This window comes from Leishmania panamensis (genome assembly GCF_000755165.1).
Source record: "Leishmania panamensis strain MHOM/PA/94/PSC-1 chromosome 26 sequence".
NCBI lineage: Eukaryota > Euglenozoa > Kinetoplastea > Trypanosomatida > Trypanosomatidae > Leishmania > Leishmania panamensis.
In genome coordinates this window covers 527,868-540,575 of record NC_025872.1, presented here as the reverse complement: position 1 = coordinate 540,575, position 12,708 = coordinate 527,868, and the positions used below count along the sequence as shown (strand labels likewise).

Below are 12,708 nucleotides of genomic sequence, written 5' to 3'. Positions count from 1 at the left end.
GGTAAGACCCCCGGCTCTGCGTGTGTGTCTCTACGTTTGATATTTTGGAGGGGCGGGCAGGTGGAGCATATTAGCCCAAGAAGAAGCAAATAGGGAAAGACGACGAGGAGGGGGAGGGGGGAGTCATGGGCAGAGAACGAGAGAAAGAAAGACAGAGGGGGAAGGGGGATACTTCAGATTCTACAGCCAAAGCAAATGAGCAACACCAACAGCGCAAACACCCCCTCACCCCCCCCCCCCCCCCACACACACCGTCCAATTACTCCGTTATAGACACACATTTCCATCAGGTAAGCAGCCGTACCCCGGAGAGAGAGAGAGGTTGGGGAAGGGAGAGGGAAAGTATGGGTTGTGTGTGTGTGTGTGTGCGCTCCCCACAGGAGTAGAGGAGGGCACAAGGGGTGAGGGTGAAGAGAGGAAGGCAGAGAAGACAAAAGTGAGAGACTTGAGGGGGGATTGTGGCGGCGAGACGTGTGCTTGTATGTGTGCAAGCAACTTCCTTCGCCCCTCTCCTTCTGCTTTGCCTATCGACACGCTTTTTTCCCTTCTGTACACATCACATGCACCCATGCGTCAATGCTCAGCTCGCTTAAGTGTTACACATATATATATATATATATATATATATATATGGTTGCATTGGCGCAGGTAAGGGTGAAGGCGTGTGTGTGTGTATCTCTTCGTCGCTGTGCTACTGCACAAGCGCTGGGTCCAAATAGGCAGCATGATTGCGCAGGGAGGGAAACACGAACAAGAGCGATAGGGGGAGAGAGTGAAGGCGGTGACCACGACACGTAGATTGGCTACCACGTCGATTTAACGACCATGAAATACACCCTCGCACGTGCAGAGGGCGCTGCGTTATTCAACTTCATTGCTCACCGTTATCCCTCACTGTTGGAGAGGTGTTTTGTTTTCACCTTTCCCCACATCAGAACAGGCGGGACATCTGCGTGGCGAGGCCTGCTACATCGGGAAGCGGGTTCGTTGGATTTGACTGATGTACTTCCACCGCGCTGTGGGTGCCGAAGGGGGAAATGTTTGGGCTGTTCTTGGCGTAGCTGACCTGAATGGCGCGGTTCGTAAGCATACGATAGCGGTTATGCAGAGTAAAGATGGCTGTGTCGGCCTCCTGCACAGTGGAGAGGGTGATGAAGGCGGCACCGCGACTGCGGTTGCTGTTGTCGCGCAAGATGTGAATGTGTTCAACGTTTCCGTACGCGCTGAACAAGTTGCGCAGCCGCTCCTCGGTGCACTCAAACGGCAGCTGGCCTACAAAGAGCTTTGCCGCCGTCGAGCTCAGCTTCGGCTGCTGCGGCTGTTGCTGCTGCATGGTGTGCAGCATCTCGTTCAGATTCCCATACTCGTAGGGGTGCTGCCCTGGGGTCACCAAGTTCTTGACGGATCCGTTGTTCGCATTCCCCCCCGCGCGCATGCCTCGCTGCACGCCGGATCCGTGCCCGCTACTCACGCCGTTGTCCTGGCTATACTGGTTGCTGTTGCTACGAGGGTGCTGCAGCGGTGGTTGCTGTTGGGTTGGCCCATTCGGTGCCCAAGGCTTCGCATGAGCGCTTAGATTGGTGACAGCCGTGTCCATCGTTTTGTTTTGACACGACTGTGTGACCGCTCAAACTTCCAGAAAGCAAAAGTGTGTGTGTGTGTGTGGTGGGAAACGGCAGAGACGATTACGCTTAAAAGAACAGCAGAAGGGGAAATGAATGCGTGTGCACACGGATCGAAGGCCAAGATGAGAGAAACGAGCGCGCGCGAGAGAACACAGCTGGCATGGGAGTCAAGTCGGTGCCTGTTCGCGTATGAGTTCTGGAGCGTGTGTGTCCACATGCCGTAGATCATGAGCAGCCGAAAGGTCGAAGGAGAACGCCAAAGAAGCGAAAGCGGAGGAGGAGGGGATGTATAGAGAAAGACAGGACAGCGGCACTACATGTCCGTAGGTGAAGATGTACTTCACAGCACGAGAAATGTAGGAAAGGAGGATTGCCGTACGACAGGCACTTGTGCGTTGCGGGACGGCACTAGGACGAGACGCAAACATACAGAGCGGGAGGAGAGCAAGTGGTTAGCACCATGGCAAGCCCCAAGCAAGACGACATGAAGCAGAAGAAAGCGGAAAGATGGGGAGGGAACGCAGGAGGAGGCCGGAAACACTCGCCAAAGCGCAAACACCGACACATAGGCATTGGGGTGTAAGCGGATAGAATTGTTGCAGCTCCGCTTCATCGCTTCTCACGTGCTGCACCACCACGACCGTCTCTCTCTCGACCTCTTATGCTCTTATGGAGTGGACATGTTTGCTTTCAGCTCGCCTTACTGCACGGTAGCCGCATTTCCTTTCATATACATTTTTTTCTCAGTACACACAAAAATGGGCACCAACTTAGAGCGTAAGCGCGTCCATGACGAGCACATGTGTGTGTGTGTGTGTGTGTGTGTGTGTGTGTGTGTGTGAGGACGTGTGTGTGGAGGGGAGGGAGGGAGGGGAACCGCCTGGGATCTGGCAGGGAAAAAGAAGGGGCAGCGCGTTGATCAGCAAGGCGACAAAGAGAGCGAAGCGGAAAGATAGACACACAGAGGGAGGGTGGTGCGAAGTACGGGAAGGGCATGAGTGAGGGGGACGAGGGATGTGTTGAAGGCGAAAAAAATGTGAGGCGGGGGTGGTGGTGGACGAGGCATACAGAACGATAGAGAGCAACGGCCTTGAGCTAACACATGTCCGTACCGACGAACACAAGAGCACTCATGGTGGTGCGGAGTTGCACTTTCCTCGTCCGCACTTCTTTATATGCGCCTTTCCTTTGCACGCTGCGTTGGCGACCTCTGCCAGCGCAGATTCGAGGATGTCGACAGGCTGACTACCGCTTTAGAGCGAATCCATCCGAGAGGGGGAAGTACGACACCTCGTTAAACTGCGGGATGTGTCACGACTGCCGCAGTTCCGCATCCACTCGCGCCTTCGTCTTATTTTGCAGGATTGCCTCTCCCTCCGGATGCGTGGTGGCCAGGCCTGCCTCCTGTGGAGCGGTCTTCAGTTGATTCAGGTTATCGAAGCGCTTGCCCTTGCTGTGCGGCAGGCGCAGCATCGCCACCGGCTTGTTCTGCACCGCCTAGTTCTGTGTGATGGGGCCGACGTAGGGGAGGAGGGTATGTGCACGGTACATGTTGAACATCACTGCGCTGGTAGTGGTGTGGGTAGCGGAGGTCGATATGTTGAGCAGGTTGGAGGCTCGGCAGTTCCGGTTCATCGGAATATGCTCCGGATGAGCCGCCGGCTGCCCCCCGCTTCCGGGGGGGGGGGGAGCTGCCGAAGATCTACGAGAGCTGCTCTGACAGATTGAACGTCGTGCCGAGTAGGGTGCCCAGGTTGAGTTGGAAGGGGTTCCAGTGCAGTGAGAGCTCAGTGGAGCCGCCGCCGATGCTTGGGCTGCGGCTACTGCTAGGGTTCAGGCTCACCGCGGAAACCTTGGATGGCGCGCTTGCCCAACTACCACCACTGGCGCGCAACATCCAGGGTGATATTGACGATTCTGTTTTCAGAAGACGTTCTGCGGGGGGGGGGAGGGGTTTAGTGACTGGGCTCGCGTGGTGATAGTTCTCGTGAATTGGGAAACATGGCGGAAAAAGGAATGAGAAAAAAGGGGGAGGCACGCGAGAGACAACGACAGTGCGAGCAGGCAGTGGCGCAGAGCGTGTGTTGCGCTGATGTACGTGTATACACGCGCACACACGCACACACGCACACACACACATATATATATATCTATATATATATATATGAGGAAGAGACATACATGCATATGCGTGCGCAGAGAGAGAGACGAGGTCGCATACAATTTTCTGAAGGGAGGGGACTGACGTCAACATGGGCGCCAGAGTTACGCTCTCTCACGATAAGCGTAGCTGAGTCAGCACAAGTTGCTTTTTTTCTCCGTCATGTGTGCTATCGCTCTGTCGCCGCCTTCAGCGGGCTGTGGAAGGAGTACAGGGCGGGGGAGAGGTGCGGGTGATGTTTGTGTGCCTATGCAGAGGGACCTTTTATGCGGGGAGGTGTGACCCTTTCTCCTCAAGCAGAGGCTCTCCCTCAGCTTGGCGTCCACCCACGAAACACACACACCCACCTACACACACACGACGACGACTAGACTACATGAATCTCCTTCAAGAAGTCTTTTACGAGCTCCACAGTCTCGTGGGGCTTGTCAAAGTACACCACGTGCGCCGCATGCGGAATGGAGTGCTGCCGCAGGTTGACGGCGTAGAGTTCCCACAGCTGCCGATACTGCGGGTTTCCGCCCACTGGGCTGGCAGCTCCGAGCACCGACAACACTGGAACCGTGCCTACCGAGGGACACTCCAGGGCTAATCGGTGCCGCCCCTGCTGCTCTTGGTGTGCATCATGTGCGCCACCTAAGCCATTTCTGTCAGCTGCTCGCTTGTAGTACGAGTCAGGTAGGAAAAGCTCGCCAGAGCGGATGGAATGCTCCAGCACGGGCACATTGCACTTCCAACTCGCAACGTGTCGCATGGGATCGCTGGGGTCGAGTTGCAGTCTCAGGTTCGTCGTACATAGTCCACGCACACGGATATCATGTATGCCACAGCGGTAGAACTCCTCCTGTCCACTCCGAAGGTCAGAGATTGCGTCCAGATTCACAGCCTTCATGTGTTCAATGATGTCGATGAGCTCGTTGGTCAGTTTCGCCGTCTTGTGTGAGCGCACGATAGGCGGTAAGTCAAGGCTCACAAGTCCCTTCACCTCAAGGGAGGATTGCGCAGCAGAGGCGACATTCTTCGATAGTGATGGAGCCGCAATTGACGGTCCTTCTAAACCTTGACCCTTTTCTCCCTTCGCGAAGGAAGAGAGGTAGCGGTCCATGAGGTAGCGCGTCCACGTAATGCTGCCCATGCTGTGGCCAATTGCTACGACGCGAGGACGAGCCACGTCGTCGTGGCCGTGATCGCTTCCGTCACTCATCCATGCCCCTGAGAGCCGCGACACAGTGCGTGGAAAGTCATTCTCCAGGTAGTGGCTAAGATCCTCCACAAGGTTCTCCAAGTTGTGTGTCGCAGTGTGCGGCGACAGACCGTGGTTTCGCGCGTCGAGTGTGATGATGTGAAACGGCAGGGTCTTTGATGTCTGGTCATTCGTCTCCAGAACGGCGTGGTTGTGCTCATCGATGGCGTTGCGCAGCATCAAAACGAATGAGTTCATCGCGCCGCTGTGAGCCAAGAAGCCATGAAGCACCACGAAAAAGACAGGTGGCGCTTTCTTCGCGAAGCCCGGCAGGAGGACCTTAGAGGGGGTCTGTACTGCATGCAGCGGAACGGATGCCATGCCTTGAAACAGCGAGTACACGCTAGAGGTAGCCGATCGCCTTCTTGACGACGGAAAGAGGAGAGGGAGGCCGCCCAGCAGGTGGTGAAGCGGAGGACTGTGCGGTGCTTCGTGGTTGAGTCTGTGGCTGGGATGAAGTGGGATGCTGGGGCTTTGACGGCATGCACAGACATACACCCATACCGCGGACTACTTTTCTCAGTGAGTCTGTAAAGCGATGAGAGCAGAGACGTAAAGGCCTCAGTTGCCACGCATGTACCCGCCTGTAAGTAGAAGAAGAGAGGAGAGAGAGAGAGAGGGCGGCAGATGGGTAGAGAGGACACAGGCAAATACCAGTGGGGAGGTGACAGCGCGCCCACACTCCCACACATACATTTAAAAGCCCACGCAGATTTTCCCACGAGCATACCTACGTCGACTAGTGAGCAGTGAAGGTGCTTCACACCCTTACCGTCAATGCATCCTCGTCCTACACTGCTGCCTTGCTCCCACGTCCCCCGCGATGAGATTGGCGGCAGTGGCGTACCGACGGCTATAATGAGTGAGAGAGATGGTCGAGAGACTTCGTCGCGAGTAGGGTGTATCGTAGCTGAGGAGGACGCTTCGTTAGCATGCCGCACGTTACGCCCGCAGCACCGCCTCCTTTTTCCTGTACCTCCCTCTTCCAGATGCCGCTGAGGTTTCTCAAGCGCCCCTGCGTCTCCGTCATCCTTATCCGCTTCCTTACGTCGTAGTGCGAATGCAAGCGCCTTTTGCGCGCGAGAGGGCTGCCCCCGTCCTCACCCTGACAAAACAGAGAGAGCGAAGATGACAAACTTCGCGAATCGGCTTTGCTGAGTGAGAGAAGGAGAGAGAGGGCACTCCCCCCTCCCCCCACACACACATGCGCAGAGAGAAAAAGAGAGACGGGGTGGGGGTGATGGGCCGAAACAAAAGACGCTCGACTTGAGTGTACGCACATTCAAGTACACACACACATACACACGCGCGCAGATGCATCCGTGCTCACGTACCCATTGCATATCACTTAAACTGGAAGACCATACGCATAGCCAAGACGCCCATGGCGGCAATATACGGGAAGCAGGAGGCAGGGAGGGTAAAGAGACCTGTCTCTACGCGCGGGCACCTACACGGGTGTCCAGTCGTCACACTCACTCCAACTTGTAGGTGCGAGATGCACACCAGTGCGCCAGAAGAGGTGCACAAAAGATGCGACAAGACTGCAAGCTGAATTTGCTTTGTTCTCCTCCTTTTCTGGCTTCACCTGCGTCGCGGCGGGCTCACGGAGAACGACATCGTCCCCGTGGGGCTCGCTACCGGCTTGTCCGACGCCGACTCTAGCGCCAGAGGCGATACAAGACTCACCTCCAAGCAGGTCATAGAAGTCATCAGTGCGGGCGTTGCCAACGACATTACACTTGACGCCAGACCGTTGCCGAGTGTTTCAGGCGAGTACTCGTCCCCATTCAACGACCGACCGCCGTAGCTAAGTAATGAAATGATGGGGACAGACGTCCTGTTCATGGCCCGCTCCGCGTCATCCAGGAGAGCCTCGACGTCTCGATAGCGCTGATAGCACGGGATGGAGATGCGGAGAGGTGCACCTGGGCCACCACCCCTCCTTTTGCCGCTCCTGCGACACTGACTGATGCTGCCTGTGAGAGTACCGGGTCTGCGGAAGAGCATCTCCCCCTCGGGACGACAACTCTGGCGGTACTCCTCCTCACCACCGGGCCACACATCGGCTGCCTGATCGACGATGCAGCTCGATAGCCCTCGAGTAGAGCTTCGGGTGAGAGCAACACTTGGGTTGCTGTTGAAGGTAGCGATTTGGTAGGCGCCTTGATCGTCGTTGTTGTGAACGCCGTAGAGGAAGGACCACATCGCAGCCGGCGCACAAACCTGAAGCTGAGGTGGTGTCTGCTGCTGCGGGGGCAAGTGCACAGGCGGTGAACGGCAACTGAAGTTTGGCATGCTGGAGTGAGTGCCCGACTCGTCACTATTGCGATGCACGGACGCTGGGCGGGTATCGGTGTCAGTAGCTGTGAATGGTGCCGCGGCATGCGCGGCTTTCGGTGCCCACCACAGCAGCTGCGGATCCGTCACAGCCACTGAGTCATCTTGTGCTTGGCTTGCGGACATGGGGCTCGTCGTCTTTGGCGCCCTTACCTTGTAACTCAACGATGTGGACACATGTTCTTCTTGAGCAAGCGGCAACACCTGCAGAAACCCGCCCCTCGTACTGTCGCTGGACCATGGACTGACCTTGTCCTTCCCACTCAGCATCCCTGGCAGCAGCGGCGTTGCCACCGCTGCCACGAAATCGCTGGCGCCACCTATGGCCCAAGGAGCGACGGTAAAAGGGGAGGGGGAGATGCGCCCTAGCTCCGCAGTTGCCGCAGCCTCCAACCCAGGAATCAGATAGAAGGGCCTGCGCGTCGGCGAGTGACGGAGCAACATTGCTGGAGCCGGGGGTGGTGGCCGACACACAGAGAACGTCTCATCCACAGGCGCGATGGACGACGGTGGTGACACCATCGTGGTGGCCACAGCCCCAGGCTCGACTATTTCCCTGGTTAGTGGGCTCTGTACAGCAGCCCCGTAGCCGAGCGAGGCACTCGCCTCCGCCTGGGCAGCAAAACTGTCGAGGTCATGCACCGACTGCAGAAAGGTGAGTCGTCCCTCAAGCGATGCTTCCCTCGGCGCCGCCACGGTGACGCCGCTGTCGGCGGTGCTGAAGAGGCCACCGTTGGAGATACGGTAATACGCTGCGCTGCTGTCATAGGGTCGCAGCACCACTGTTTGGTCACCGCTGAGTTGCCTTGCAGCTGTGTCAGTGCTTGCCACGGGCAACCACGTCACCACACTGGCCTCCACACAACCCACTACATTCGGGGTGCTGCCTGCAGAGAAGATGACCTCCTCCACGCCGAGCGGCACCTGTGAAAGGGCCGAAGACGCCATGCTCGCCGCAGTGGAGTGCTGCTTGAAGCTGTACCCCTGCATTGGTGTGACGAGCGAGCGCCTGGCGTGAAGAGCAGGGTCAGACAAGGTGGGTAGGGATGTGGCGCTGAAGCCAACGGAGTCCCTCAGAGAGCCATCAGCCTTTGCGAAGAAGTTCTCAGGGCTTGGCAGCTTCCTCTGCTGCTGAAGGCGCGTGGGAGTATGCGCCGCCATGTGCCGCTTGCTGGGGCTGGACGGTGCGACAGTGAGGGGGTCACGTGTAAGCAAATGGCTGCCAGTCTCTGCGGTTTCGTCGCCCCTGTTTGCTGCTGACGCGGATACGGGAGAGAGCCCTTGCACCAGCTCCGCTCCCCACGGCCCTGCAGGTCTCGTAGAACTCATCCAGCCCAACTTCCCTCGCTGCGTCTGTAGCTGTGAGAAGCGCATCGAGGACGCGACAAGCCCCGCCGTCGGTGTCTTACCGCTGCCCGCGCCCACTGCATCCGAGGCAGCTGAGTGCGAGGATGGTGACAAGGGACGCTGCAGCGCACACAGCCTGCCTGTTAGGTGTCGGTTCCCTGGGCCAGTCGAACGCAAATTGCGCGGCGATGGTGCCCAGTTGTCCGGCGCTGCCATCCACGCCTCTGCCGATACACCACCAAGCGCCATGCCGTGGACGAGCGTCTGCAGGATGTGGTCCTCCGACATCATCGAGCATTGCCGCATGGAGATGGCGTTGTCGACACCGAAGGAGGTGTCAGAGGTCACGGTGGAGCTGCGGAGGCTCTGCTGGGGTAGCGCGGAGAGCGAAGTCAGAGGGCTGCACTCAGGAGCGTCTGTTTCTCCATGCTGAGGGCAACAAAAAGGCGTCTGCTGCTGTTGCTGCTGCTGCGCGGCTTGCGTGACGAGCGCTGCGGTGGGTGTGGGCGGAGGTTGGTCTGCGTCGCCCTCGTTTCTCTGGTCGTGGAGTCGCGGTGGCGACTGTTGCGACTCGTCACCGGCCAACTTGGTGTGCGTCCTGGGCGCCATCCGGAGCGGAAATACAGTGTCGTACTTTGAGAAGAGAATGGGCGACCCGGTGCTCCCACCTACGAACATCGGCAGCCCCAGAGAGGTGGACATCCCCTGCGGGCTTCGAACAGGTGTCCCTAGGTTGGCGCTTTCCAGGACAGCACCCCCTGGGCGAACGATCGCGGACAGCTGCAATGATGGGGCTCTCCCTTGGCAAGGCACAGACATCCTGGCGATCAGCGCGCTGCGTTGGAGCGCGTGGTGAGAGTCAAACGACCGCAGTGAGGAATGGGAGCTGAAGGGATTGGAGGCAGTGCCTGACTCCACCGTGGCCAGTGTGGTTGCCGTCGTCACCTGTGTCGATGTAAGGGGGTAGACACTCCGTTCTAGCAACTCTCCCCGCTGCTGCGAGAGGGATGTCACTGGAGACAAGGAGTCGTCATTCATCGGCTTCCCAGCGCTCCACCCAACAGACTTTTCGAGCGAGACGAGCGGGATATCGCCCGGGCCGCTGCTGCTGTTGTTTCTTTCCGACTGCACCGCCAATTTACCACTCGACCGCTTGCGTCTCCAGCCGCTCAGATCCGCTGGTTGTTTCAGGCCAGCAATGTTCCGTCGGCTGGGCGACACAGTCGCTGATACAGAGATGGGTGACCACACTTTCGCGTCCCTGTCGGCTGTTAGGGCAGATCCGCCAGATTTCACACTAAAGGCCACCGGCAAAGCCACACCGCCAAACAAAAATGACGCGGTCACCGATGGTGCAGCGGTTAGGTCGCCTGTCGCCGTCTCCATAACGGGCAGCGGCATCTCGTACAAGTCCAGCTCCGATGCCACACTCGTGTTGTGCCACTGTGTCTCGGCGGTGGAGTGCGGCGCTGAGGATGCTGACGACGCAACAGACCCGCTCCACGGTTCGTTGCTTTCACCCATCCCCGGCAAGTCCATGTCGATGTAGTGGCGGTGATGGCCGGGTAAGTGCAGAGGATTGCCCGTATAGTCACATGAGCCGTGTTCCCCCTTTGGCGATGGGGGAGGTGCCGCCGGCGACTCAAGCACATCTGTCGCCGTTGCTGCTGCTGCTGCACTTTGAGGAGATGTCTTGTCGTCTGCACTGCTTGTTGTGGACGAGTTGAGGGCTGCTGCTGCACATAGCAGGCCACCATCGCCTTGAAGTGGTTCCGGCGTAGTTTGGCGAGTCCAGGTAGCACGACAGCGGAGGGGAATGTCGACCGCTGCTGCGTTGCCACCACGGCTTTGCAGTCTACCTCCGGTGCCATCGTTGGCCGCGTCGTAGCTCAGGTGCTGTGCAGCTCCCGATGTGGGCTGCCCAAGGAGCGGGGACGACGCGTTCACGGCACCGACATCGACTTCAATGCAGCTATTTTCTTCCTTGCGCAGCACAGCATCGTCGTCTCTGCCGTCGCCACAACCGAAGGCGGACGACTGTGGCACTGCGTTTTCGACAGCCACCACTGCTGCTGCAGTGGCCGTGCGAACAAGCGATGCGCATCCTCCATACTGCGCGACATCGCCTGTTGTGGAGGCGTCTCGACCCAGAGGCCTCGCGGAGGGAAGCGGTGCGAGCGGCGCTTCGCTAGCTTCATTTACCCGCCGTATACCGGTACTACCAGCGACTCTGAGCCTCGACAACATCCTTGTTTGCGCCATCCCACCGGGGACAGTGGCACACGTTGAGGAGTTAGCGATGGCGGCGCTTGTCGGGACCCCAGTTGTATCGTCATGATTCATGGCGTACGAGGAGGAGGGAGGGGGGGGTGGAGACGCTGTGCTGAGAAAAGAGAAGCCAGCCTAGCAGGGGCGCACAGAAGCACTGAAGGAGAGGCACTAAAAGGAAAAAAGCTGAAAAGAGGCACGAAACACAGCAGCTAAGGGCTAAGTAAGCGAGAGGGAGAGAGAGAGAGAGGGGGTGATGGTGGTGGTGGGGGAAGAGTAGAAGCAGAAGAGCCAGGGGAAATGGGGAGAGGTGATAGGGAGTACGAAAGACGCGCAGAGGAAGAAAGACGGCGCTTCGACACGAAACAGAATGGCCCCAACGAAGAAGAAAAGAAGCAGAGGAGGAAGAGGAAAAGGCGAGCAACACATACACACACACACACGTAGAGTAAGGAGTCGGCTTCGTATAGCCCCCCTCCTCCCCTTTGATGAACACAGATGAGAGGATGGCTTTCCGGTATATTATATCGATACGAAGGCGTGGAGTGAGTTGAAGGCGGGCGGCGGCGGCAGTGTTAGTCGATGACTCTGATACATGAGAGAGGACAAAAAAAGACAAGGAAAAGGGTGACACGGAATCGAACCAAAGGAGAGGCAGAGGAGGGAGAGGGGGTGGAGGAGAAAGAGAGAGCGAAATGGAGAAGAGCAGCAGAGTTCACGGAGAAGAAGCAAAGAATGCGACAGTCGACTGCACGCCTTGCCTGACACACGGGTATGTATGTATGTGCGCGTATGAAGTGCAGCTGACAAAAAGGAGAAACCCAAAGGAGCAGTAAAGAAGCACATCAGCAGCCAAGAGAGGGACGGCGATACACCCACCGACCAGCATCCACACACACCCACACCCCCCACACCCCCCACACACACGAGCAGGGAGGTTTACAAGGATGTACACGATGCTCCCTTCTCCTCTTTCATCCTTTGCTACCCTTTTCCTCACTGACGTTCAAACGAGCCCTTTGCTGCTCCCGCTCGCACCTTCCTTCGCTCACACCGTACGGCGTGTGTGTTTGTGCGCGCGTGTAGTGGTGCGTGGCTCAGACGGCGAGGGGAAGGGGGGCGAGAAAAGGGGGAGAGTGGGGGGTAAGCGACGGTAATGTTTGCACTGTACGTGTATGTAGGCGCGCGTGTGCACCCGCCCACCGTTACGGGTCCTGGCAGAAAGAAGGAGGGCGAGAGGGAAGACAAGAAGGAGGGGGGTGGGCGATGGAATGGGAGTGAATCACGAATCATCGACACAAGGTAAAGAAGCGCACGAGATATGTGTGCATGTGAAGGGTGAACGATGACGGAGAGAAAGGCAGAAGTGGAAAAGTTAAGGATCAACAAGGTGAGCTGATGTTTGTGTGCAGGTAATGGGCTTAGGGAAAGAGCGGGGCGGGAATGGGTGGGTAGAAGAGGAAGAATCAGCATTCTGCAGGAGCCAGAGAGAAAGAAAGGCGGTGTCACAACCGCACGCACGTCCGCAAACATACAGAGTGGGAAGCTTGTGCGCGACAGCGACAGGCGAAACAGTGTCCGGGAAGACTAGAGAAGAGGCAAAGCTAGAAAAGTCAGTGAAGACGTCACCTGGAACACCCCCTCCCCGCAGAAGCGCCTGGCGCCTCTCTCCCTTTATTCGTCTGCGAATCAACTCCTTTTTCCCTCACCCCTTTTCAGCGTCT

The 12,708-nt window shown here is 57.7% G+C and overlaps 3 protein-coding genes across 3 annotated transcripts; all 3 read right to left on the bottom strand.

The window, feature by feature from the left end:
- Positions 1 to 931: 931 nt before the first annotated feature.
- Positions 932 to 1,597, bottom strand: LPMP_261510 (hypothetical protein; the record flags this gene model as incomplete). The annotated part of the gene is made up of 1 exon (XM_010701669.1): positions 932 to 1,597. The coding sequence occupies one exon, from the start codon at positions 1,595 to 1,597 to the stop codon at positions 932 to 934; it is 666 nt and encodes a 221-aa protein (XP_010699971.1).
- A 2,556-nt stretch (positions 1,598 to 4,153) lies between these two features.
- On the bottom strand, positions 4,154 to 5,350 carry LPMP_261500 (hypothetical protein; the record flags this gene model as incomplete). The annotated part of the gene is made up of 1 exon (XM_010701668.1): positions 4,154 to 5,350. One exon carries the CDS (start codon positions 5,348 to 5,350, stop codon positions 4,154 to 4,156), a length of 1,197 nt encoding a protein of 398 aa, XP_010699970.1.
- Positions 5,351 to 6,613: 1,263 nt separating this feature from the next.
- Positions 6,614 to 11,059, bottom strand: LPMP_261490 (hypothetical protein; the record flags this gene model as incomplete). The annotated part of the gene is made up of 1 exon (XM_010701667.1): positions 6,614 to 11,059. One exon carries the CDS (start codon positions 11,057 to 11,059, stop codon positions 6,614 to 6,616), a length of 4,446 nt encoding a protein of 1,481 aa, XP_010699969.1.
- Positions 11,060 to 12,708: the final 1,649 nt, after the last annotated feature.